The 25,807-nt window shown below is 40.2% G+C and overlaps 1 protein-coding gene and 1 long non-coding RNA gene across 2 annotated transcripts in view; one reads left to right on the top strand and one right to left on the bottom strand.

Annotated features, from left to right (window-relative positions):
- The window catches only part of TRPA1 (transient receptor potential cation channel subfamily A member 1), a 51,608-nt gene that overhangs the window by 3,143 nt on the left and 22,658 nt on the right, over window positions 1-25,807 (bottom strand). The window contains exons 11-25 of the mRNA XM_070631514.1: window positions 25,112-25,281; window positions 24,862-25,026; window positions 23,181-23,295; window positions 22,093-22,259; window positions 20,344-20,437; window positions 17,312-17,371; window positions 16,671-16,769; window positions 14,030-14,100; window positions 13,028-13,190; window positions 12,018-12,107; window positions 10,007-10,176; window positions 8,258-8,387; window positions 7,672-7,854; window positions 4,270-4,338; window positions 178-291 (exon numbers count right to left, since the gene is read on the bottom strand). Coding sequence (XP_070487615.1) covers window positions 178-291; window positions 4,270-4,338; window positions 7,672-7,854; window positions 8,258-8,387; window positions 10,007-10,176; window positions 12,018-12,107; window positions 13,028-13,190; window positions 14,030-14,100; window positions 16,671-16,769; window positions 17,312-17,371; window positions 20,344-20,437; window positions 22,093-22,259; window positions 23,181-23,295; window positions 24,862-25,026; window positions 25,112-25,281 — 1,860 coding nt within the window. The remainder of the gene's footprint in view (window positions 1-177; window positions 292-4,269; window positions 4,339-7,671; window positions 7,855-8,257; window positions 8,388-10,006; window positions 10,177-12,017; window positions 12,108-13,027; window positions 13,191-14,029; window positions 14,101-16,670; window positions 16,770-17,311; window positions 17,372-20,343; window positions 20,438-22,092; window positions 22,260-23,180; window positions 23,296-24,861; window positions 25,027-25,111; window positions 25,282-25,807) is intronic.
- The window catches only part of LOC139085215 (uncharacterized), a 38,389-nt gene that overhangs the window by 9,767 nt on the left and 2,815 nt on the right, over window positions 1-25,807 (top strand). Inside the window, exons 2-3 of the long non-coding RNA XR_011543362.1 lie at window positions 22,032-22,110; window positions 22,539-22,576. This is a non-coding gene — a long non-coding RNA (uncharacterized lncRNA). The remainder of the gene's footprint in view (window positions 1-22,031; window positions 22,111-22,538; window positions 22,577-25,807) is intronic.

Genomic DNA, 25,807 nt, shown 5'->3' with positions numbered 1-25,807 from the left:
TTGGCAATGGATGTTACAGCAAATCTTCCTCACCAAAAAAAAAAAAAAACACAATTCTTTCTTTCCCACAGGCAGAGTGACTCCAAGCATATAAAACAGCACCCTTAGGGATAACACAATGAATGAGTACAGCGCAATATCATGTTATTTAAGTCGGTATTTGCTACATGTACTTACTAATAACATTCCAGTATGTCTGGGTCTGTTGGGGTACACCATAATGGACTTCTGATCCACTTTGTGTAGGAACCAGAGCGGCAGCTTCTTCTCTAAGCTGGTATGAAGTTCCACCTAAAGTGCGTTTTAGATTTGTTGATAAAAGCCATTATTCAGTATCTGGAATTCTTACACTGCTCGGAAGCAATGGTTAGTACAGCAAACTGCAGACAGACTCCTGGGTCCTTGTTTATGCACCAGCGGCTGGGCTGGCCAGGTTCCCTTCATGCCCAGCTCACGACACCTACATGCCCCTAGATCTCACCTCATCCCCTGACAAGAATTCAGTCAGCAGATGCGTACTATTCAGTGACTGTGACTGACACTGGGGCTACAAAGAAGAAAAAGACTTAGCCCATACTCAGGGTGTATTAACACCACAGCATGTGCACAGCTGGAGCAGTGGATGGTCTGAATGTGTAGCTATGACAGGAGAGTGGAAGGTGTGCTGAAATGGAGGCTCACAAGGTGAGCAGTGAAAGAACCAGAAGCAGCATGGCTAAGAGTATTTCATCAATTTCTCACACTGTGCTATCAAGTGGAAAATGGTTTATCCAGGACATATCTTGAGTGTAATTTTTATTTTCACAGATAGAATCTTTTGTCTCACTTAATGTTTTCACCTTGAGTTTATATTAATTCTCAGGTTTTCAACTTCTTTTTGTTTGCCTTTGACTCTGTCTATAGCCTTTGTGTTCGTTGTTTAGTGATGTTTAATTGCCATTGATGCAAGATTTAGTTTTCCAAACCAAGACCATATGTTTTTTAATATTTAGACATTGAAGTGATTTGCATTCATAAATGGTGAGATGGTGAGAAGTTCCCGACCATGCTGTTTAAAATCGTAGTCCCCCTCTCCCGCATAACACCCTCCCTATCCTGCTTCTCTGCTATTTTCATAGCAATTGCCACCACTTAACATACTAACACATTAGTTCCAGTTTCAAGAAAAGCTATGTTTTCTTGTATTTTATTAATAATACCAATTATGTATCTTCTTTGAGTTTCTATAGTAAGTAATTTTCAGGGTTCCTTTTTCCCTCGGGTCTTTAGGGCAATATTCCTTTCTCCCGCCATAGACATTGTTCAGAGGTCACGTGTTATCATTCACTTACTCAGACTTCATTGAAAAGATTTATTCACACCAAGGGTTTGCCAACAGATAAAGCACGTGGTGTATCTTAATCTTGTTCATTCTCTGCCCAGGAGCTGCCAGACTTCCTCTCTCAAACATGGTCCTGGGGGAGGATGGCAAGCAAAGCCTCAAGTCCAATCAGAGTGGGTCTGATGAGACCCACTGAATGTGGCTCGTCTGGGCTGAGGGAGCAGCTTCCCCTCCGCTAACGGGCGGGTTCCATGGTGAAGGGGAAGATGGCCTCTGTGGGTTTCCTTTTGTCATTTGCAGCGGGTACATAAAAGTTTGTGGAGTGTCTCCAGCTTCCAGCTTGTGCTGGAAAGGGGGGTCACCAATGTTAAAAACAAACAACTTTAAGCCCCTCAAAATACTCACAACTCCTGTCTTTGAGGAACTGATAGTCTGCTTAATGAATACACCTCCCAGTGTAAGCCATCCCAGCGACCCTTCTCTCTCCACTCTCATTTGAGATGATGTTGTTTGCAGACCAAATGACTCTTTATGAAATGCTACCCATCCCCTTACATCCCTGGTTCTGTTGTGGGCTCAGACTTAGGTTGTAAGTCTGATGTACAGAGTTGTACATGGATGTAGACTTGCTTAAAAAACAGCCCAGGGGAAATAGGAGAAAGGCTTCCTGGGTTTTCTAGTCAATGCTGGTTTTGTTTTGTTTTGTTTTGAGGAAGACTAGCCCTGAGCTAACTACTGCCAGTCCTCCTCTTTTTGCTGAGGAAGCCTGGCCCTGAGCTAACATCCGTGCCCATCTTCCTCTACTTTATATGTGGGACGCTTACCACAGCATGGCAGGCCAAGTGGTGCCATGTCCGCACCCAGGATCCGAACCGGCGAACCCCGGGCCGCCGAGAAGCGGAACGTGCAAACTTAATCGCTGCGCCACCAGGCCGGCCCCAAGTCAATGCTGTTCTTGATCCAAAACAAGGACAGATAACATGGGAGGACTTGCTTTGCTCACTTCCTTTATAGGCCTTTGTGCTGCTTGGTTTCAGGGAGCAAAGCAAACCTCATATAGCACTGTGCTTTCAAATCAACTGCACTGACACTGTCGTTTAGCGGGCTTCCCCCCAGACATCTGATCTACTGCTGTTGCTTACATTGTCCTTTTTCTTTACTTTTCCTGGTATTTTCAAGAGTTATTAGTTACGAAGTTCTGCTGATGTGCCTGCCAAGAAGCTTACATGTCCCTTCTCTCCTCACCCAGCTACCTGCAGTCCTACACTCCATCTCTCTTAAGGTAATAACCACTCACTGGCTCCTCCCTCCTCCACTTTGAGTCTGTTCCCATTCTTTAGAAGGACTCACAAGAACTTTCCACTCACTAACAAAATGACTTGAAGTGCTTCATCATTTCCTGCCCTTTCTTCTAAAGCTAAGGCTTTCGTTTGCCTGCTGTTTTTGAATAAAGCCTTCGATCACTGGATCAGCCTTATTGCACCCTAATGAGCCATCCTTCCAGCCCAGGGGGCCCTGTCACACCTCCTTAGGCTTTTCCTCTTGTTCTGCCTTTGGCCGTTTGCTCCTGCTGGGTCCTTCCTTTCTGGAATGGCCTCTCTGCTTTCAAAATCCCACCACCTTTCAATGCCCGGTTCACATCCCAACGCTTCCATATAGCAGTTCCTTAATTATTTTGCATTTATTTTCTGTACGTGACATTTTAACTATTTAATGCACATATCTTCATTCTTTAATGTTCCCAGCTCTCTGTATAATAGACAGTTTAGTCACAGACGTAGAGGTTAGGGATGCTTCTAAATTTTGATATTTTATTCTCTGAATGTTTAGTTGGTGTGCTCTCTAATTAGATTTATTTTACTTGTCATAGTCAAAGATCACATCTCTGTAATTTCTCTGAGGTCTCATGCTAAGTTGTGCTGTGCTTTGCATATGCCATGCACAGGAGCATTTTTAAAAATAAATATATGCTAAGGTATTGCTGAATGAGTAACACAGAAGAAGGTAGAGTAACAAAGAAAAGTGAAGAGAAGAGTAAAGAGCAAGTTACACCTTAGCATGGATTTTTCTTTCTTTTGATCAGACCTAAGTTTCCAAATGCATACATTCAACTGGTCATCAGGTATTTTTGAAGCATCAAATTTGAAATTTAAAGACAATGCAATTAAGAGCATACAAATAGCTTGGTGTTGTGTAACAAGAAACTATCTCACATGGTTCAACAGCCAAGGACCTATCCAGAAACCTTTGACTCTAGCAAATTTTACATCAAATTATCTAGAAAAATTTGAGGGATGTCACAAGGGTGCAAAACCTCATGGATGAAGTTAAAAGTTCAATATGACACTCACTGTGGGGACATTGTAAGTCTGTGCCCAGAATATCAAGAACTCCTTCGAGCAGTTAGGCTATGACAAGACAGACTACACACACCCGTGATGTTCTTGGTCCAGCAGCTACCTGCCTGGTTGACCACATGCTGCTGTAAAAAGAGGCTCAAGGGGCCAGCCTGGTGGCGAAGTGGTTAAGTTCACATGCTCCACTTTGGCAGCCCAGGGTTTGTGGGTTCAGATCCCAGGCACAGACCTACACACTGCTCATCAAGCCATGCTGTGGCAACGTCCCACATACAAAATAGAGGAAGATTGGCACAGATATTAGCTCAGAGACAATCTTCCTCAGGCAAAAAAGAGGAAGATTTGGCAATGGATGTTAGCTCAGGGACAATCTTCCTCACCAAAAAAAATAAGAGGCTAAAGAAATTTCTGTCATCAATTTTGATTCTCTGACTACAGCACAGAACATGCACAACAGGCACCGTATGCTGCTTCTCAGTATTGGAAAATGCCAGTATTAAATAAATGAGTTCTCAGAAATCAGCTATTCTTACACATGAATAATTAGGGTGGTGCTAATTTCAATAAGTTTTAAATAAATACAATACTTACCTGCATAGCAATCCTCTTCAACAATGCATGCTTCTGGACCTCAGCAATGTCACCAACAGCCAAACCAATCTGAAGCATAACACAGAGTCACTGTCAGTTTAATGGCTCCCCTAAGCGTGCACTAAGGTCTCTCTGTCTACACTGAGGGAGTGGGCAGGTAATTGCTTAGCAGTGGCCTCAAAACGCTTTGCTAACACATCTTACAGAAGACTGCAAAGCCTATACACCTTTGCAACAGGGATGGCCACATTGGTGGGTCCAGTAATCTGAAGCATAGTCATGAAAAATTACAACACATGGATTACTCTGAAATCCATTTTAATTGAAAATAAAAAGATGTTATTTTTGGAGAGGACAGCGATGATGTGATATCAAATGCAATTGGTGTAGGCAGGCAACATGGCTGCAAACCCCAGGAGTTTAGCATCTGAGGTGAACAAGAGTGACAACACGGAAGAGTTAAAACATTACACTGGGGCAATGAAGGACTTTGTATCTCACATATGTTTGGCAGAAAAAGGTACACATCAGGGGTGGGTGAGACTCTGGTAAAAAAAACTCCATGTAGAAATTCATGGTGGATAGTGTGAGGTGGGGGGAAGCTGTCGGCTCAGTTCCACTCAATGAGCTCACATGCGCTCACTCTTTCACTGTGTGTTCCACACTCAACACTGTCTACGCTGAGCCAGCCTCCTGTGTGCTGCACCAGAGAGAAGCTAGTGCCTGCTCTCAAGGAGCTCAAAGTCAAGGAAACTCCACAAGACAAGGGCGCTGTCGGTCCAGGTCACCACTGTATACCCAGTGCTTAGAACACATCAGGACACATAGTAGGTACACAAAATAGCTGCTGAAGGAGAGAATGGTGAAAGAGTATGTTCTAAGGTGTGCAAACTAGCACTGAAAACCATATATAGTCAGCAAGTCAGTTTTATTTGGCAGGATGTTTTTGTCTTTTTAACTCGCAAGCCTTGAGATGGGCATGCTCTCTACATCAGCCTCCATCAAAACCAACTGTCCTATAACTCCTTCTGGGTACAGTGAAGAGACTTGCCTGGGCTCTGAAGACATCTGGGCTTGTGAGTCAAAGAATGGATCAATCATTACTAGTTAATAGTAGCTAATGTTTATTGAAGCCAGCCCGGTGGTCTACTGGTGAAGATTTGGTGCTCTTACTGCCGCGGCCTGGGTTCATTTCCTGGTCAGGGAACCACAGCAGCCATCTGTCGGTTGTCACACTGTGGTGGCTGTGTGTTGCTGTGATGCTGAAAGCTATGCCACTGCTATGTCAAATACCAGCAGGGTCACCCATGGTGGACAGTTTTCAGTGGGGCTTCCAGACTAGGAAGAAGGACTTGGACACTCACATCGGAAAAAACTGGCCATGAAAACCCTATGAACAGTAGCAGAGCATTGTCTGATACAGCGTCAGAAGGTGAGAGGATGGTGCAAAAAGACCGGGCAGGGTTCGCTCTGCGTAGACAGGGTGCTAGGAGTCAGAATTGACTTAATGGCACTAAAAACAACCACAAATATTTATTGAATGATTATGATGTGCCAAGCACTGTTTTAAGCGCTTTTAAGCTCATTTCATCCCCTCAACAACCTAGGAAGTAGGTTTTGTTATTATCTTTCTTTGATTTGTGTCCTCCAAACTATAATAACAAAAGGAAGGGGCATCCGATTCAGACTGGGGTGACTCGGGTTGGGGGAGCTGGTTAGCAAAGTCTGCCCAGGACACAGGGTGCTTGAGCTGAGTGTTTAAAGCTTAGAAAGAATTAACTCAAGGAGGGAGGGCTTTCCAGGAAAAGGAACAGCCTGTGCAGAGCCCAGGAGGCAGGAAGGAAAGCCTGGCACACCCAGTGAGCACACGTGGTCACGTCTGGGCGAGTCCTGAGAACAGTGGGGAGCTAGCTGGGTGAGCTCTGGGTAACATCCAGATCACAAGGCCCCTTGCATGCTATGCTGACGGGTTTAGACTGGACTAAAGCTTTTGAAGAGTTATAGAAAACAACATGAAAGAGCCACTGATGGGCCCTGCTTTTCATTACCAGAATGTCACTATGGTGACAATTTGCAGGAAGGATTAGGCGGAAGAGTGAGACGAGATAGAGAGACTCTTCAGTCTACTGCAGCAGCAATATGGGTGAGGAACCCGGAGCGTGTGTGCCAACCGGAAGGCGGTTTATGAGGCAAACGTTTATTGGAAGAACTGAGGAGGAGGGGCTGGGTGGATGGAGAATATCTTCCAGTGATCTGAGTCAGATGACTAGGAAGTGCTGCTGAGAGGCAGCAGCAGAGTTTGAAGGAAAGATAACACTGTCAGTCTTGGCTCTGTTGCGTTTGGTTTTTCTTTGGATTATGCAGGTACAGATGCTCAACGGGTCCTGGATACACGGATCCTGAGTATTGCACCAATCTGTACTACTGCTATGCCAAATTCCCTTCTAGATAATTATCTTCCAAAACATAAGAGATTCTAAGAGAAGAACGTAGGCTTTATGTCATTCTTTTTTTGCTGAGGTAGATTAGCCCTGAGCTAACATCTGTGGCAATCTTCCTCCACTTTATATGTGGGTCTCTGCCACAGCATGGCTGACAAGTGGTGTAGGTCTGCACCTGGGATCCAAACCCATGAACCCAGGCCACCAAGCAGTGTGCTGAACTTCACCACTATACCACAGGGCTGGCCCCTTTATGTCATTCTTTATTATTCTTGGTCCTATCTTTTATTTTATTTTTCTTGGTCACCAAGAAGGGCATGTTCTTGTCGGCTGAAGGTGTCCAGCCTTTGACAGGTTTAGAGGGGCACCTGAGTGCCAGAGATGCCCTCTGCATGAGAGGCTCCTCCCCACTTGAATCTCTGGTCAATGAGGAATTTCAGGGCAGAGATGAGGTTTTAATCCTTCACTCATGAAGGTTTCTGCCTCACCTTTGACCCCAACCTCAAAGCAGCACACACCATTCATCTTTATTTCCTTCTTCTGCTTTGTGGTTCTTCATAGCATTTATCACCCCCATGACACCATGCTACATATTTAGTTGTTTACTACTTAGCTCCTTGACCAGTTTATAACCATGTAAGGGCTGGGTATTGGTCTGTTTTGTTCACCGCCGTTTCCCAGCACCTGGACCAGCATCTCGCATTTAGTAGATTCTTGATAAGTATTTGCCAAGTGAATGCATTTTTGCATCCTCTGTGCCTCATGCCGTGCCTGGCACACCCCCAGCACTAAATGAATGCTGAATGAATGAATTGTATAGCAGTCCATTTTTTCCTTCATGGAGGGAGATTAAAGAGGCAAATAAAAATAAATTAAAATAAATTTTAAAAAAAAGGACAATTATCATTACTAAAGGCCCCAAATGATCAAGAAACAGAAGATACGAGGATAGATTACTTACAAGTAAATTCATGAGGACAATTGGGACAAACATTGTGAAGGCAATAAGTTGTACAAAGGACAGAAATGGATATGCCAATTCATTTCTCAAAAACGGTTGTAGGAAGGCATCACGATAGTTGATGTCTCCCAACATCATGCTGAAGGTCTGCATGATAGAAAGCGGTGGAGAGCTGAAGGCATCCTGAGAAAAGACGGCAAGACAGAAATGAAACGCAAAATGCACGCAATGAAAAACCGCTTCCTGGAGAGAAAAATGGTAAAAAATCATATTTAAAATCTTTCTAAAAGTCATAGGACTATCGCTGAAATATGGTGACAAGAACTACCAAGAAACTGGTGGTAAAGTCATCAAAAAGATCTTCTCTGCACATGTAACGAATCGTCGTGCATTATACATAATGACTTTTTTTCATTGTCAAAAGGTTCTAGTAAGACTATACTTCTTCCTGGTATTATATCAGGTAAATATAGTATTAAAATATTGTTAGGTTACTATTCATTTTCTAGGCCATTAATATTTCAGTATAAATATATATTCCTGATATTCACAGCAACCAAATCAACTACTGATGTAACTGCCTCACCTGGACACTCAGGAGGACGTAAAAGCTGAGTCCAAAAGCCAGAAGAAGGAAGATAAACACGACCGTGGACCTCAACAAAGTTTTCATAATTACCTCCAACATAACGATGAAAATGCCACAATTTTCAAATCTAGGAAAATTTTAAGAATTAAACTACTTATTCCCTTTTCTGGTCAAACTGTATTTCACTCAGTGTCAATATTTCTCATGCACGAGGTACCAGGTTTCGCAGATGAAATAACTGAGCCCTCCTCTCAAAAGGAGCCACGAGAATTCATGAATAGCCAAGTCTAATTTTCAAGCTGTTCATCAAAGTGTTTTGTTTCTTCCTCTTTCCCGCTTCTCGTCAATGTTTCTCTTTAATTGTTTTACCACTCGACCACTGGACATTACTTCCACCAAAGTAGGAGAGAAAAATCATAGCTTCCCAATATCAAAGATAATGCTGCCAAATGCCTCATAAAGGGGTTAGAGGTGAGTTGTGTGATATGTCCTGTGGGGATTGTTTGAATGAGCTCACGTGCCCGAAGGCTCCTATCACAGGGCACATACATATGATTTACCTTCCCCATCCTCAGCTTCCTGAGGTTTGCTTTTCCTCCCCCAGGAACCTACATTGTGAAATGTTTGAGTCGTAGATAATGGGTGTGTCATCTGGCCACTAAGTTGTACTTTTCCTCTGGCAAAGACAACTTGTTAAAAGGGTAGTCATAAGATTTTAAAGCTGAAAGGGACTTCAGAGGTCTCAGAAACTAAACTCTCAGAGATGTCCCGTAACTTGCTAAGGTCACTGATAACGACAGAGCCAAGAGTGGCAGTGCCTGGAGCTGTCTTGAAGCCCCTTGACTTCCAGGCCACTGCTCTTCCCACCATATCGTGTTCCTTCCAAGGGGCTGGGCTCAACCCCACAGCATTGTGTGACAACACAGCAAGGCAGATGCTACAGTGAGAGAAACATGGTCCCTCAAGTTGACAAGACTTTGGTAAAATGTCTACGTCTTGACTTACTAGCTGGGATCTTGGGCAAGTTCCTTAACTCAGTGCTTCAGCTTCTTCTTTTATACACTGCGAGTACTAACATTCACCTCTTGTTATTGTAAAGATTATATGAAGTAACATTTATTTCAGCATGAGCAATTGTGGGAGGGAGGAGTGCTTAGCCCTTTTTCCCCTCGAGAGTTAGATCCTTTGGGGTAAATTCTTCTCTTCTATCATTATTATTCCCCACACCTATCACTTCATTTTGATTGTTTTAATCTAAAGTAAATGCTTACCCAGTAACACAGGTAAAAGCAGAATAGCCAACACTTTTATTCCTATTTCCTCTCCACATTTAACCTGGATTTGCCTAGACCAATGGTTCTTGACCTGGGGTCGTTGTGCTACACGGAGTATATTTGGCAATATCTGGAGACGTTTTTTGTTGTCACACTGATGTTGGGGAGTTACTACTGGCATCTAATAGGTAGAGGCCAGGGATGCTGCTAAACATTCTACACTGCACAGGATAGCACCCCACAACAAAGAATGATCTGGTCCCAAATTTCAGTAGTGCCAAGGCTGAGAAACCCTGGTCTACACTCTGAACTCCAAACCTCCCTCTCGTTTTCCTTCACGGTGGCAGGCCTTCAGAGTCTAAAGCAATTGGAGGAGGAGTGAGCCAGTTAGAAATCTATGGCTCTCATAATAGTTCTTCTTTTGATATCAAAAATGCCTAAAAGATATAGAAGTCATTCAAGCTGGTTTTACCTCTGAAGATACATTAAGAAGTTCATCCAGTAGAAAAATATAGCGATTGCTCCACATTGCCACTGCACGTGAGCTGGGATACCAACGAACAAGGGGGACACGAAAATGATGCTTGTTGTGTAAATCATCCAGTCAAGTACATTGTTAAATTCCAAAAAGTAATTCTTTTTCTAGGGTTGAAAAGAATGAAGAATTACCACCTGTAGACACCGAGACCTGGCATCTTATGGATGGTTATACATATGTAACCCGTAACAACATTTTTCTGGCACTGCAGCTGGAAAGAAGTTTAGGACCAAGGGACCGGCTCCTGCCATCCTGGACCGAACTTCGAGCCCTGTGTACGGATCAGTGTTGGAAATGGCCCAGCCTCGTCTGTTGACCTGGCACTTTGGGAGTCTGATGCCTATGGAAATCCTACAAGTTTCTGGGCCTTCCCCATAGAGTCCCCTCCATCTTAAGGAAACTCTTGGAGGCCTACAAGTTACTTTAGTAATTCCTTTCTGTCTCTATAGGGAGATGCATGTGGATCTCTCAGGATACAAATGAACTAAAGCTGCTTCTAAGGAGGTTTGAGACCTGTGATAAAATTTAATCACCATAATAATTTAGTGTCATTTCCTATTCTTTTCTTTCTTTTTTTTTCTTTTTTGTTGAGGAAGATTAGCCCTGAGCTAACTGCTGGCAATCCTCCTCTTTTGTTTTTTGTTTTTTTGCTGAGGAAGACTGGCCCTGAGCTAACATCCATGCCCATCTTCCTCTACTTTATATGTGTGACACCTACCACAGCATGGCGTGCCAAGCAGTGCCATGTCAGCACCCGGGATCCAAACCGGCAAACCCCGGGCCACCAAAGTGGAATGTATGCACTTAACTGCTGCGCCACTGGGCCAGCCCCATCATTTCCTATTCTTAAAGATGTCATGTTTGGGACATTAAATTTCCTGCAGACCATTTAAATTTCAGTAAGAAAATGTGGAGACCAAATCTGAGAGAGAAATCTTATAACTTTATAGTTCAATTTAGACTATAATCTGCAATTCTCATTTTAAGAAAATGAAAATAATGACGAGAGATTAAATAATATGCCCTAAATATTTAAGGTACAATGGAACAATACAGTCTAACAGTCAGAATTGTGACAAGTTACTGAAAGTATATATATAAAAGTACTTTAACATATAATATCAAACAAATGCAAAACACTGTTATCATCATCAACATTCTTTAATGCAAATATTCATGTGGTTATACTATCTAACAAAGTAAATTTTTACAGAATATGAGGTGCTGTATAAAAGGTATATGGCTTATACAAAATAACATCCACAAAAAACCACACCAACAAATGAATAATAAAAGACTTTAAGCCTCCATACTGAGAAATAAAAGATTGATGCCATTTACCAACCAAAGCAAGGATCTGCAGATAATTGACATAATTCTTATGTCTGACCCGAACCTGGGTTGCCCACTTAAAAAAAGAGTATAAAGTAAAAATTATGCTATAAAATGTTCCCAAATTTTATTATAACTTGAAATGTTATCCAATAAAGAAAAGGAATTTTCTGTTAGAAAAGGAATTCAAAGAAAGGCCTGTTTGAAATGGAGTCTTGGGCCAATCAGTTCTTTTATAAACATTGACATTCAAAATTATCAACCAAAATCTAACTGTTATGTTAGCAAAATATTAAACTGATATAGGAGAAAACACAGAAAAGTTATTCATAAGCTCATTTGTAGCTGGGCAGACCCATATGGACTAGTAAAATGGGAACATCTCTGCCTCAGATATGTTAAATTAAATAAGCACCATCCAGTGCACGGACCTTATGTAAAATCATGCGATTTCTACATTTGGAAAAGTTTATGCTTGGTATTTCCAATCAATACATTCATCAAGATACGTGATTTTATTGACATATATTATTTCAATAATAGTTTAGCAACTAATTTATGTTCTGCATATTAAAATATTTGCAACTTTAGAGATATAAAATGTTTTGTGTACCTGTTGGAAAATTTGCGCCACTTCTTTGCAATATCCAAATATACTTGATAAAAATACTAAAATCATGCAAACTTTTATAGAATATGAATTCTGAAACAAAAAATGTATAAGACAGGCAGTTATGTGGGATGTAAAAATAAAACAATTTAATTTTTTCATAATTTCCACTTTACATATTTATTTTTCCTTTTGCTTCATTTCTATGCACTGTCCATATTTGCTTTAAAGACAAAACTACTGTGATGTCGATATAAAGATGACACATACTTATTTCATAATGTCCTTATTAAGAGAGGGTCAAAAATTGCCATTTGAGGTGACAAACGGCAACTAGACTTTTGATGGTAAACACAATGTAATATACAGAGAAGTCAAAATATAATGACATACACCTCAAGTTTATATAATGTTATATACCAAAGCCACCTCAATAAAAAAAACTGCCAATTGAATTCTAAAGGAATATGAACTTATAGACCCACATAAAAATTTTTTGTTGTGGTCAAATACACATAACATAAAATTTACCATTTTAAAAGTTTTATATTTTACATGTACATTTGCATTTTATAATGTACAATTCTGTGGCATTTAATACTTTCTGAATGTTACATGACCATCACCACTATCTAGTTCCATAGCTTTTTCATCAACCCAACCAGAAATCCTGTGTCTACTGTCACTATCCTCTCCCTGTAACCCTTGCAACCACAAATCTGCTTTCTTGTAGACCAATTTTAAACTTTTATACTTCCACATTCAAGCTAGCATCTCATACATGTCAATTCATTTTAAATTAGTTTACAAATTCATTTATTGACCTATTTATTTATATTCCCTCTCATTTCACAAAGAATTTTAGGAGAAACTGCCACCATATATGAATTCTATAGGCTATTTGTAATAATCAAAGTCTTGATATTTCAGATTTATTATGGGATTAGTATTCCTAAGGAAAAAAACACATTTTTGATAATCCTCTATTTTAAGAAGTTGAAATTTGAAAATACCTTGGTGTCTAACATTTCTGAATGATCACTAGTTTCATTGATGATTCCAGTTGAATTGAAAGCCATACCTGGCTTTATATTGACAACAAGTAAGGTCATAGGTATGAGACCAAGACAGTAAGATCCTAGGTTCATAAGATGGGCTCTAAACCCATAAGCCATCCTATAAAAAATAAGCAAACCATAATTGAGTATTTCAACCAAAAATATTTACTTACGATACCTGTTGAAAAAGTAGGTATAATGTCTCTCAGTAATCTATTCAGTAAATTGACTCAATTTAGAAACAAGATCTTTGAATTCACCTTTTTCATTTTCAGAAAAGCAATCTTGGGGCTGGCCCCGTGGCTGCGTGGTTAAGTTCACACGCTTCATTTTGGTGGCCTGCGGTTTGCCAGTTCAGATCCTGGGCATGGACCTACACACCACTCAAGCCATGCTGTGGCAGCGTCCCACATAGAAGAACTAGAATGACCTATAACTAGGATATACAACTATGTACTGGGACTTTGGGGAGAAAAAAAACAAAAGAGGAAGATTGGCAACAGGTGTTAGCTCAGGGCCAATCTTCCCCACCAAAAAGCCATACTTAAAAGAAAAATAAAGACAAGAAAAGGAATCTCAACTTCCAAGAAAATCATGACTTATTTAAAATCTCACCAATTAATGGAAGAGCAGAGATTTAGCTCACACCTTCTGACTCCAAGTTGAGTGCTCTTCCCAGGAACACACCTCTCACTTCATTGTCTGCTACACTGCAGGGCCCACGAATGCTTCTTCATGATTTATACAACGATTCCCCCCAGATATTTCATTTAATGTGAAAAATAAATTGATGCATTTTTAATATCAAATTTTCCTTTGACACATTTCTTTTTCAAAGTGTAAAATATTAAAATAATAAAATCTAAAACACTAAAATACCATGAAAACAATTCTTTAGAAGACTTTCAATAAATTTAATGAGGCCATCACTAAAAAGAAATACTCCTTAATACTCACCATTTCATAAGTAAATATTCTCTACACACAGGATGGTTGAGAAGCTCTATGCGGTTATGTTGTACCATTGTCTGAGAAATAAGGAAAGATCAATAAAAATACAATCATATTAAACTAGTAAGTATAAACTAAGTTTTTGTTTGCTCGTTTTATAACTTTATTTTGATATTATAAAAGTAACATTTATTTAAGACTATTTGAAAAATCAAAAATTATATCAAGAATATAGTTTTTAAAAAAACAGTTGAGAGAATCATTTTATACAGAGGCAAGTATTTGATTCAGTATGTTTGATTTCAGTTTCTCAGTAGTTGAGACAGATAAGCTTTTTCATCTTACACAAAGTTACAACTGGGAAGGACGGTAAAGATAAAGCAGCAAGGGCTACCCCCTTGTTCTTTCCTTGAAGAAACTCAGGCTTATCTTTCTAGAAGGGTTTAAAATAATAGAGTACTCAGAAACAGTAGTTAAATTAGCCTGTAGATTATAGGTTTTCATGAGTTATTTGGAACTACTAGTGTTTATTTCAAAATTAATTTTTAACTATTCAAAAAATACAGAGAGAGAGGGATGTCAGCAAGATGGTGGAATAGGAAGCCCCAAACCCTCTTCCGCCATAAAGGCAGGAGACATCAACTTAACAACAATACACAGATCGACTGCCATTGTGAGAAATCCAGAAACCGGTCAAGAGGTTCCTGCACCCCAGGTGAGCCTGTAGCCAAGAAGAACCATGTCAAAGACAGGAGGGAAGTTCATGGCGTGTACTGGCCACAGCCCCTCCCCCAGGACAGAGCAGCGAGATCAAGAGAAAACACCCAGCCTGGCTTCTTTCGAGGAGGGAAGGAGAAGAGTGGATATGTCCAATGTTCTAACCTTTTGGGGGGCTGCCCAAGGGACTGGTTTCTTCTGTTTTGTCTGAACCTAAGCACGCACAGATCCATCTAGACTTCCAGACTTTTGTGCACAATAATTTCCTGTACCAGATCAGCTCTCCCTCCAGAAGAACCCCACTCAGCTCACTCAGAACAAAGGTGAGGTGTGCCATGTTATTAAGACACTAGTCAACCGTGTGCCGACGTGTCGCTTACTGAGTAGTGTACTTATTCAAGTGAGCCCGTTTCTTATAATTACACTGAGTCTGTATTACATAGATTCTATTTCTTTTTAGATGCTACCAAAACTTTTACTTCCTCCTGTTCTCATTCTGGTAGTGGAGAAAATAAACCCCTTCTGATAGAAATTTAAATTACAATCTAAAGAAAAAACCTATATACATACACAAAAATTCTCTTAAGTCTACTGTGGCGTAGTTACTTTTAGGTCACTTGGCTATTGAGTCTGAACTATAACAACAACTGCAAAACATAACACACTCCAAGGGAGCTAAAAAGCTTTACATGGAGCAAATGTGAGAGTCAGCTGCCATCGCCAGCCTGCGGGCACACAATCCACATGACTCTTCATCCTTTCCACTCCAAGTACTCAATAAGCCTTCCAGATTTCACTTTAGGTGATGGTTGGTACCATGGTCTATACCAAAGGCTTCCATGTAGGGAAATGAATTCATTTAAGGTGGATGAAAATGTCTCATTGGTCTAGACCAGTGCTGTCCAATAGAACTTTCTGCAATGATGGAAATGTTTGATATCTGTGCTGTTCAATATGAGAGCCATGAGCCACATAGGCTACTGAGCGCTTGAAATGTAGCCACTGCAAATGAAGAAATAAATTTTTAACTTTATTTAATTAATTTTAATTTAAGTAGTCACATGTGGCTAATGGTTACCATATATATAGAAAGCACAGATCTACACCATACACCCCAATTTGCAAATCCAACCATTCAGTATGTTTTCTTTTACACGCACACAATTTTAATTTGTTGCCAATATTTATATAAGCCTAGGTTGCCGTTCTCACATGACAACAATTTGTTGAAATAAGTAGCTGCTGTCCTTTTAGACCAGGAGCCCATGTTCCTCATCTGTTAGCTGTTTCCTCTGCAGTTATTTGAGACCCCTGGGTTAGGCTGCAGGAGACCATCTGCATGGCTTTTATGACCCCACCAGCTAGAAATGTAAATGTACTCTTTGGAATAAGGGCTGGTTTGGAGCAAGACTCTTGGAAAATCAGCGTCCATACTGTGCATTTAGGGCCTGCTTTCAGATTGGGTTCACTCTTCCAAAAGGATCGAAGAGCTTCTAAAAGGTGAGTGTTTACCGTGGAACCCAGGGGTTGGCTGAACTTGGAAGCTATAACTGTGAAATGTCACCCCCTGCATTTTCCTGTGGTTTACACTGGAGGAAACTCTTACACGTGTGTCTATATTTAGGTGGTTGGAGGTGGGGAGCAAGTGCTGACTGTCAGCGTGTGTTATCCACAGTTTATTGGATTCTGGGTTAGCGCAGGTTTAACACGACCATTAGGACTACAGTAATCAAGGGTGTGGAACTTTAATGGGACCAAATGATAGCAATTATAGAAAATGACTAAAAAACAAAGGGTTGGGACACATGGCAGACACAGACATAAAACTATAAATGTGGAATTCTCTCCAGGCCCCTCCCTGGAACTATTGTACCAAAACATCACAGCACTTGTGTAGAAACTATGTGGATAATGAAAACACTGGACTTACATTGAGGGCTGTAAGAGGCTCATATTTAATACTCTGGTCAGGTGTCACTTTTTTGGTGAATTCTAATGGACATTGAAGATATCTGAAATTATACTCGATCTGTGGGAGACATAATTTTTAAAAATTGCAGACTCATATAGGCCCCAAAAGTAGTTTCTGACAATCAAATACCCAAGTCTACAATTCTGCTGAAAATTAACTGATTCAAACAAAATTGGGTAATTTCACAGGAAGAAAAGTAAATTAAGTTACTGCATATTAGTTTCAAAAAAATAAATTTCCTAGAAGGCTGTTCTTCAATTGCGTTATAACTCATAGTCCTGGACAAAGAAGGATCCTCAAAAGATCACTTAGACGTTTTAGAACTTCAACCTTTCAGAGCTTAGACCTCTTAGAACTACCCAAGAAAATAAAAAGGCTAGAAACAACCCTAAATAATGCTATTAGAAACCATTAAAATATTGGGGAGAACTGAAGATCTAAGGAAAAAGTTCCCTCACAAATAGATAATATATTAATATAACAAATGAAGACAATAATTACCATCTTTTGAGATGGTGGAACTCTAGTAACATTATTTTTAATATTTCTAAAAGAATTATAATAAAATCAGCTTCAAATTATGATGATAATAAACTTACATGGTAGTCTCGGCAGGACTTGTCTTCTGTGGAGGGTATTATGCAGAAATCTAAAAGTACCTTGAAAGAGAAAAAATGGCGAAGATACTTTCTGCAATGATGGAAAAGGCAGGCGAAAAGAGACAGGATTTGATCCCACTTCTAAAATAACACCCAAGACACTCCCTTCCTCTTCCTTTGCTTCTTCCATCTCAGATAAACTATAATCCACAGCATTTGTGAACAAAATTTAAAATAGAAAATGTTACAACTACTACTTCATGCCTCAGAAATACCAAGTGATTCAGAAAAATACCGTGCACTTGAGAATGAAACTGCATTTACTAAAATTTGAGTAAGAAATATTCCACAGTTTTGCCTAAGACTTGGTATTTTTCTGGGCTTCTAGAGAATATGTAGATTGTTGAGGATTCCTTTGCTCGTATCTTATAATGATAATTTACTGTCCCCGAGTGAGACCTTTCAGCTGAGCACTGGGTCTTTCTTTGGTCTAGGTCCCATCTCCTGTATTACTGGAGCCTGGAGTACTGTGTTTGCTGCTGGAGCTCGCTTGCCAAGCAACACTGACAAACTATTCATCCAGAGTGGCATGGATGGGATAGCGGGGGACAGATGTTATAAGGAGAAATATGGAAGGCCCTCTAGATGCATAACAAAGGAGAGAGCACTGAAGAGGTCATTAGAGCTGCCCCTAGGGTATGTGGAGACAAATATTTTTGAGGGCTCCCTGTCTACATAAGCAATTTGAGTCACCCCAAATCTGTGTGTTGGCACCTTTCTGGTGGCCCAAATTCATTATCTTGAGAAAGAAATACTGCCCAGCCAGGCTGCCCTCCTGGAACCGGATCTGGACACAGGGCCCCAGATGATCCCATCAGTGTGCCCCCCAAGAGCTCCTGGGGCATCTGGTCAACCCCACCAGCAGGACACAAGGGTAGAGGGTTGGACAGTACCCCAAACGGAAGAAACAAGGACCCGGGCCCCACTGTGAAGGCACTGCTGTCCTGGCTGGTCTCAAGCACCAGAGGGGTGTAAAAAATTTCACGAGGTCTCTGTTGGTGATCAGGCAGTGGTACTAGGGGTCATAATAGATATCATGAAAAGTAAAGACAAAACTGGTCAATAGTGCTGTACAACGCAGAACCAGAGAGGCAGGGCTGGCTATGAGAGTTTGAGAGCTTTGTAATAATCACCACAGGCACAATAAAGGACAGGCTGCCCGGGGAGGGGGCAGGGACAGGGTCAGGGGTTATGTGAGTCATTCAAATGTGTGACATGAGGCTAAACTAAAAGATCTTTAAATTCTCCTATTTAAAAAAAACCTTCACAATACTAAAATAATACAAGGCCGTTACAGAAAACGAACTAGAAAATATATAGTAGCATAAAGAAGAAAAGAAACACCGATCATAATCCCACAACTGTGATAAGTATTATTAACGTTTTGATATAAGTTCTTGACTTCTTTTCTATGTTTTCCGTATGTGCATATTTCTAGCATATATTTTTTACTACTACCAATAATGCTGCAAGAAACATCATCGTATATAAATCTGCGTATACCCCTGATTATTCATTAGGACAGATTCCAACAACTGCAATTACTGAGTAAGAAAGTCTGAGATCATTTTCAATCCTGGATATTTATGTGCCCTTTGACGAAACTTATTCACCTAAAATGCTAATCTATGAACTGGACTGGCTCCAATTTCCATTAGATATTATAAAGAAAAAATGCACACGGAGAACTTAGCACATGCTGAATGCTTATTGAACCAATAAAAACAGTAAGTGTTAGTAGCAGTGGTACTAATAACCACATAAGTGGTATGAAAATAGTAGGACATATAATACGGGCCAAGCACTATCCTGCACACTTTTATGTATTTTACCTCTAATTTTTGTAATCACTTTGCAAAATCAGTTATCAGCTCATGTCTTAGAGATTTTGAAGAAAATAGAAAATAAAGCTCAGAGAGGTAACACGACTTGCCTAAAGCAGCACAGAAAAAGGCAGAGCCAGGACTAAATCCCAGGGCCACCAGGCTCCAAATCTGGACCTCTGGTGTCACTATGTCTCACGGCCTTCTCTGGTATTTGAATATAATTTTCCCTATGACTGGCATTCCAAGTCATTCCTCTTTTCTTGATTATTCCATGTCAGTCCCAATCCTCAAATCTCAACTTTCCCAAGAGGTCTTTTATGTGCATCCTTTAACACTCACGTGCTCAGCAGCGTGTGGGTGTTTCTCTTGTAGCAGGAGTCCAGCCATGTGCTGGGTATGCATTCAGTCTAGCATAGAGAATCCCACATTCAGAGACCCATAAGGATCAGGCGAGTAGTGTGAATGTCTGAACTGTGCCAGCCTTAAGAGCTCTTTCCCACTGTTCTTGAAATGTTGGATCTCCTGGGGCTGGCTTTTATCTTCACAGTTTGGATCAAGGCACATAGAGATACTCTCTGCTACAAGGAAAGCAATTACACAAGAATGACAATATGTGCCAACTAACGCTAGGCATTCGAGCTCAGTGAACAAGAGGAAGAGGTGGGTGTGCTCTCCCATCGAAAGGAAGCAGCTGCTTGTCACCCAGAGATTTCTGCCTTGTAAGAAGGTAGGCCAGTCACCAGACCTTCTCATTGCTACAGGAAGCCAGCTACCTGGATCCTTAAGGGAAGCATCCTGGTTTTAAATGTTAACAACTAATGCAAACTTGAAGCAATAACACGCATGTCAAAAACACATCTAGAGGCTTTATTCAGCCAGCAACCACCATTAATAGTCTCTGCTCTAGACTCAGGTTATTTAAATAAAAAAATCTGTTGACCATATTTTCCCATACTCTACCTAACAATTAATAGGATTCTTTAATCGAAGTAGGTCCCTATTAAATATTTGTTGGATCACTTCCCTTATGGCCTATGGAAAACTAGAAGTTTTATTTAAAGAAGGAAATGACTATTATTTGAGTTGTGATTACAACAATCAATCCTCATATTACATATTAGATGCAGTTTTGTTTGGGCAACTTACTTTCATGCATTCTGGGAGGTATTCTATCATTTCGATGGTTGGACATTTATTGCTTGGAGAATAATGACTGAAAGCTTTAAAGCAGTCTCCCCATCTGTAAAAAATATATATAATAACAATAAAACAAACACAAGTCTTAATCTTTCTGTTCTGCACAACAGCAAAACTACCAGTTGAAATTCCAGATTATATCTGTAGGAGAAACCTGAATTGGTTCCAGTGGAATCCATATGTGAACCATGATTAATCCATTACCAGGGTCTTTGTCCATTAATGGATATTAGAAATGTGGGCAAATTTTAGTATGCCTGTTATAATCACTGTTCTCTTTCTCTAAATGCCTTCTAAAGAAGGAAGTCTTTAACCTTCTTCTTCTCCTGAAATCATGAAATAGTAGGAGCTGGTCGTGTTGGGGAGGTATATCCATATTCATATACAATCGCAACACAGTACTGGCACATGATACTTAACATTTAATCCATGTATATCTCCTATATTGAATTAAACTACAAAATAACACGTTAAGTACATTAATAAGCATGGGTTCTGCCAGAACATTGCAGAGTCTGTCCCTTTCTTCCTTGCCATCCAGTTGGATGGGATAAGAAGATGTTTATGATGCCAAGGAGGAAATAAATCTACAACAGGAAGTGAAGAAGAGACCATCTACCTCCAAGATCCTAGCTATGTAATAGGAGACTAGTTCTAAAAACTATCCAGACAAATTTTCTGTTAACCCTACTGATAAAATCCGTCTAGAATGTCTGCATAACCAGTAGGAAACTTTTTGTTGCACACTTGCACTGACTAGTGTTTCAAAGGAACGATCAGCAGGAAAATCTTGAGACTGTCCATACTCAAAAACACAGGCTTGATCTGCCTTGATTATGAGATTGTTCACTTCTGTGTCCACTACTGGGTGATACTGGGCCCTTGTGCACATCTATCTGTGATTATGTAGAAAAGCTTATGTTCGAGAAGCAAGAGAAACTACCCTCCAACTTCATCATTCAAACTCCTGAGAGTATGATTTCAAAATCCACAACCACAAAAGATCACATGTTAAGGGAAATTCCCTTGGATGGCACTAGTAACAACATGGATTTACCTTGGAGACTATTTTCACCAACATCGAGTTTGGGGGTTCTGTTGATAACCGAGTGTCAAGTTCAGGTCGGCAGGGTTTGCTTGACAAAGACCATGGTGCCAGACACAACACAAGCCTGAACTCCGTGAGTCTTACGAGAGTGCTACGAAGGTGGTCCATGCTCCCGTGATTTAGAAATGGAAACTGAAGATCAGAGAGCTTAAGCAACATGTCTGTTGTCACCCAAAGAGTTCATTAAAAATTTTATGTAGGGGACGGCCCAGTGGCATAGTGGCTAAGTTCATGCTCTCCAATTCAGCGGCCTGGGGCTTGCAGGTTCAGATCCCAAGTGCAGACCTACACACCATTCATCAAGCCACGCTGTGGTGGCATCCCACATACAAAATAGAGGAAAATTGGCACAAATGTTAGCTCAGGGGAAATCTTCCTCAAGCAAAAAAAGGAAGATTGGCAATAGATGTTAGTTTAGGGCCAATCTTCCTCACCAAAAAAAACCCAAAAAAATTGTAAACAACTGACCTTTAAACAATGTTGATTAAGAGCTGAAACTTATTCTTCTTCTCCTTCCGTTTCCCCTCAGCTTGTGAATCATCCTTCACGTCAGAGGGCACTAAATGACAGTAGACAGGAAGACGGCATACCTTTCATTCCTGATGGTTGTAAGAACCACCTCCTTCCTCTTATTGTGAATTGCAACATGCAAAAAGGAGGCTTGTTGCTTGTTCAGGATGATGTCCGCCCCGTAGCTCAGGAGAAGTGCGACGGCTTTGGCGTGGCCTTCCTTTGCAGCGAAGTGAAGCGCGGTGTTCTTTTAGAGAAGACAGAAGACAGAAAATCCAGTGATGATGGCTAATCATCTAAGGCTGTTTTACCACTTTGTTTCATTGTTGAATTGCTTAAAAACAATTATTAACAAAGCTAACTATTTAGTACCAAAATGCATAAAATTTTAAACTGGTGTTCAGAATCAAGCTTCAAAATAAGGAGTTTATGGTTCAAACACTGTGTGTGTGCAGGGTGTGGGTGTGGGGGGGTCTCTGTGTGTATACCTGAATTCCAAGTGGCTTGTTTTGCTTTGTTTTTGCAGTGGGGTGATGCCACAAGGACAAAGGACAGGATTTCAGGGTAAGGATGTTGGAATGAACACAGAAGAAAATACTTCCAGGAGATTTATCATCTGGCAGAGCAGTGGTTTCCAAATTTGGGGTTTTCATGGGTTTTTAAAATTAAGAAAAAATCAGTGATTGCTATGTGGTTGCCAATCTTTAGTTGTGCCACATAAAGACATTTTAAAAGGCAGTTCCTCTCTATCATTTGGTGAAAGAATGTACATTTCAACGCTGGCTCTCCAAAAAGGAGAAAGAACTTCATAGCAGAATAAAGGGCAGTCCTTCAAATCAAATACACCGAGTTATATGAAGACTTACCCCTGCCCTCTTCATTTTTCTCCATTCACTAGAGAGTGGGGAAAATTTTCTCATCAATCCACAGGGGCCTGTGGACCAGCCTCTGTGAGATTGAAGAGGTGTCTTCAACACGCACCGCCCCCAACTCTTGGCATTCTCCTTATTCTGTTCCCCTCTTACTCACTCCTCACTCTAAGGGTCTGCATAGTAAGAATCCAATAAAAGACCATGAATGGGGCAAGGAAGGGAGGAGGGTGGCTAAGAAGAAGAGGAGGTTTCTCTATGCCAAGATTTCGGGGCGGTATGAGGAACACAGTACGTACCCCTTCTTCATCCAGCTGATCCGTGCACTTAAAGTTAGTGTCAAGAATGACCTTCATGGTCTGAGTGTACCCACCCAAGGAGGCATGATGCAAAGCAGTCCAGCCATTGTGGTCACTGTTAAAGAGTTAAGAGAAGATGTGCGCATTCACTTTAGAGAGAAACGTGGGAAGGGAGGCCCCTTGGATCATTAATCTGAAAAGTGGTCTGATGGCAAAACAAAAGCATGTCTAAGTTGCTAAAGTTCTAGCAACAAAATATTTATCACATATTTATAACAAATGAGCTAACTTCAAGCCTAGTGGTCTCAAATGATCTACCTATAATGTGATTCACGTATTTTTTTAATTTAGCATATTAAAGTATTAAGGTATACAAAACATCATCAAAGACTTGGGGGTGGGTGAAACTAGAGTTAGCATGTCTGTGTCATAATACTTTCCTCAAGGCTGTAATGTACTTAAACACACTATTTTAAATCATGTTTCATTGTTTCACTGAACATTGTATCAAAAAATTTCCATGACGATGGTATTAGTTTTCCTGGCCACTAGTTATTGCTAATAGTAATATCATCTTAGAATACACGGCTTAGGGACTTAGCTTAGTGCCTCTTAGTCTTCTGAGAGTTCAGGTCTGAAGAGATCTCTCATCTGGGCTCTCAAAGATGCTTACTTAATCCCTTTGGAAAATGTTTGTCCTTTCTCACAGAAATTAAGATGCAAATACAATGAAGGCTTGTCATTTTTCCAAATTAGACATAGAAAAGAAAAAGTGTGACATCCTGACACAATTTAATTTCAGTGCTACTGAGCAACTGTTTCAGGGTGCAAGAGCCACCTTGCTATTTCAGTTACGAGGTAATTAAGCAACGACTCTCTGGCCTGGGTCCACTGGGGTCCCCTTTGCAGGTCTGCTGCCTTGTGATCCCTTGGAAGCAGGAAGGAACTGAGCAGAGCTCTCATTTCGCAGCTGCATCACTCCATTGCTGGGATTGGTACTCTGATGAAGAAATGTATTTGAACATCAGCCTAATGAGCTCTTTGCCGCCACCTTGGTGAAATTAGGGGCTACTTCATCACACTTTTAGGAAACTCTTCTGAGTTTTCCTTTTCTCTTTACAAAGACATCATTTAATTATGCCACGTTTTTATTATGCTTAATTATTTTAATTTGGTTTTGCTCCTAGTGTTAGAGTTCCTTTAAATATAATGAAATTCAGGAATTTTTTATGTCTCATGTTGCAGCTTAAAGGGAGCTTTTTTTTATGTCCATCACTCATTAGATTGAATGAAAAGTAGAGTCTTTGAATTTGTATGGGGTGTGTGTATGTACATGTTTTTCATCTGCATAAAAAGATGGTAGCGCCATGAAGTCAAATGTGAGGAACTGTATTACAAAGGTTCTGGGAACTCCTCTGCACAAAGCCACTTATTCTGTGAGCTTGGACGAGGTCTTCAACTCTATACACCTCGATGTCTTCATTTATCAACTGGGAATAATACTGACTTCTCTTTCAATATTTGAGAAGTCATATATGTTCCGAGGATTAAATAAGATGGATAACGGTACTTAGCAAGATAGAAAGTTAGATGTCATAATCAAAAATAAAACAGAAAAACAACCTGAAAATGGCTAACTAATTAGAAAGAAGATGTAAATATTCCAATCATATATCCTCACCTGAGAAATAATGCACCTTTCTTCAGAAGAAGTTGAACTACTTTATCGTGGCCATTTTTTGCAGCCAGGTGGAGAGGAGTCATTCCATGCAGGTCACCTTCATTCAAAAGCCTCGTGTCACTCATGTCTTGCAGGAGCCTCTGACAGGTGTTGATACGCCCATAACTTGAAAAATTTAGGTTTCATATTTTTAAAGCAAATATTCAACAGAAAGAAGACATGCTCATGTGTCACATAAACTGACCCTCACCTGGCTGCAAAATGTAGGGGTGACTTCTTATCTTTGCTCTTGGAGTGAATGGACACGTTAAAGCCAAGGAGGTTATTTACAGAGACAGGGACCCCCTGTCTGCATGCGTAATGTAGAGGGGTGCACCCATCGTCGTCTTCGTCCATGACCAGCTCTTTAATATGTTGCATCTATGGGAGAAAAATCAATAACTAAATATAACTCTATCATGCTAATATAGTGTTTTCTAACTATTCTTTACAACAGTGTTTTCCAATAAAGGGCAAAACTATAAATAACCTAAAGGGTACTAGAGTAAAATAAATGTAGAGGATGGTGCACGCTCTGTCTCCCTATAATGAACATTACCACGTTAAAGGCTCTGAGAAATCCAAAGAGTAGGAAATGTACTTAACATTTTTAACCCAGCATTTCCCAAACGTATTTGACTGCACACCACTCCCCTCACCCCTTCACTTTTTTCCTCCAAAGAACACTTGAGTTTAATGCTAATGTGTTCTATTCAGTGAAAGGGATGAGATGTTAAAATTAGTTTTACTTTATCTTTTATATGAATATTAAATAAAAAACAAATGGCAGATGAGCAGCTTAATCCAATCAATAAACAAACATATTTTAATTTTTGTTTAAAATAGCCAAATACAAGTATATTTTTGATTCTTTATTAAAGATATTAACAATATTAAAACTATTTAT

The sequence above is a fragment of the Equus przewalskii genome, chromosome 8 (genome assembly GCF_037783145.1).
Source record: "Equus przewalskii isolate Varuska chromosome 8, EquPr2, whole genome shotgun sequence".
NCBI lineage: Eukaryota > Metazoa > Chordata > Mammalia > Perissodactyla > Equidae > Equus > Equus przewalskii.
Note: the sequence above shows the minus strand (reverse complement) of the source record. Positions and strands in the feature narration are given on the sequence as shown.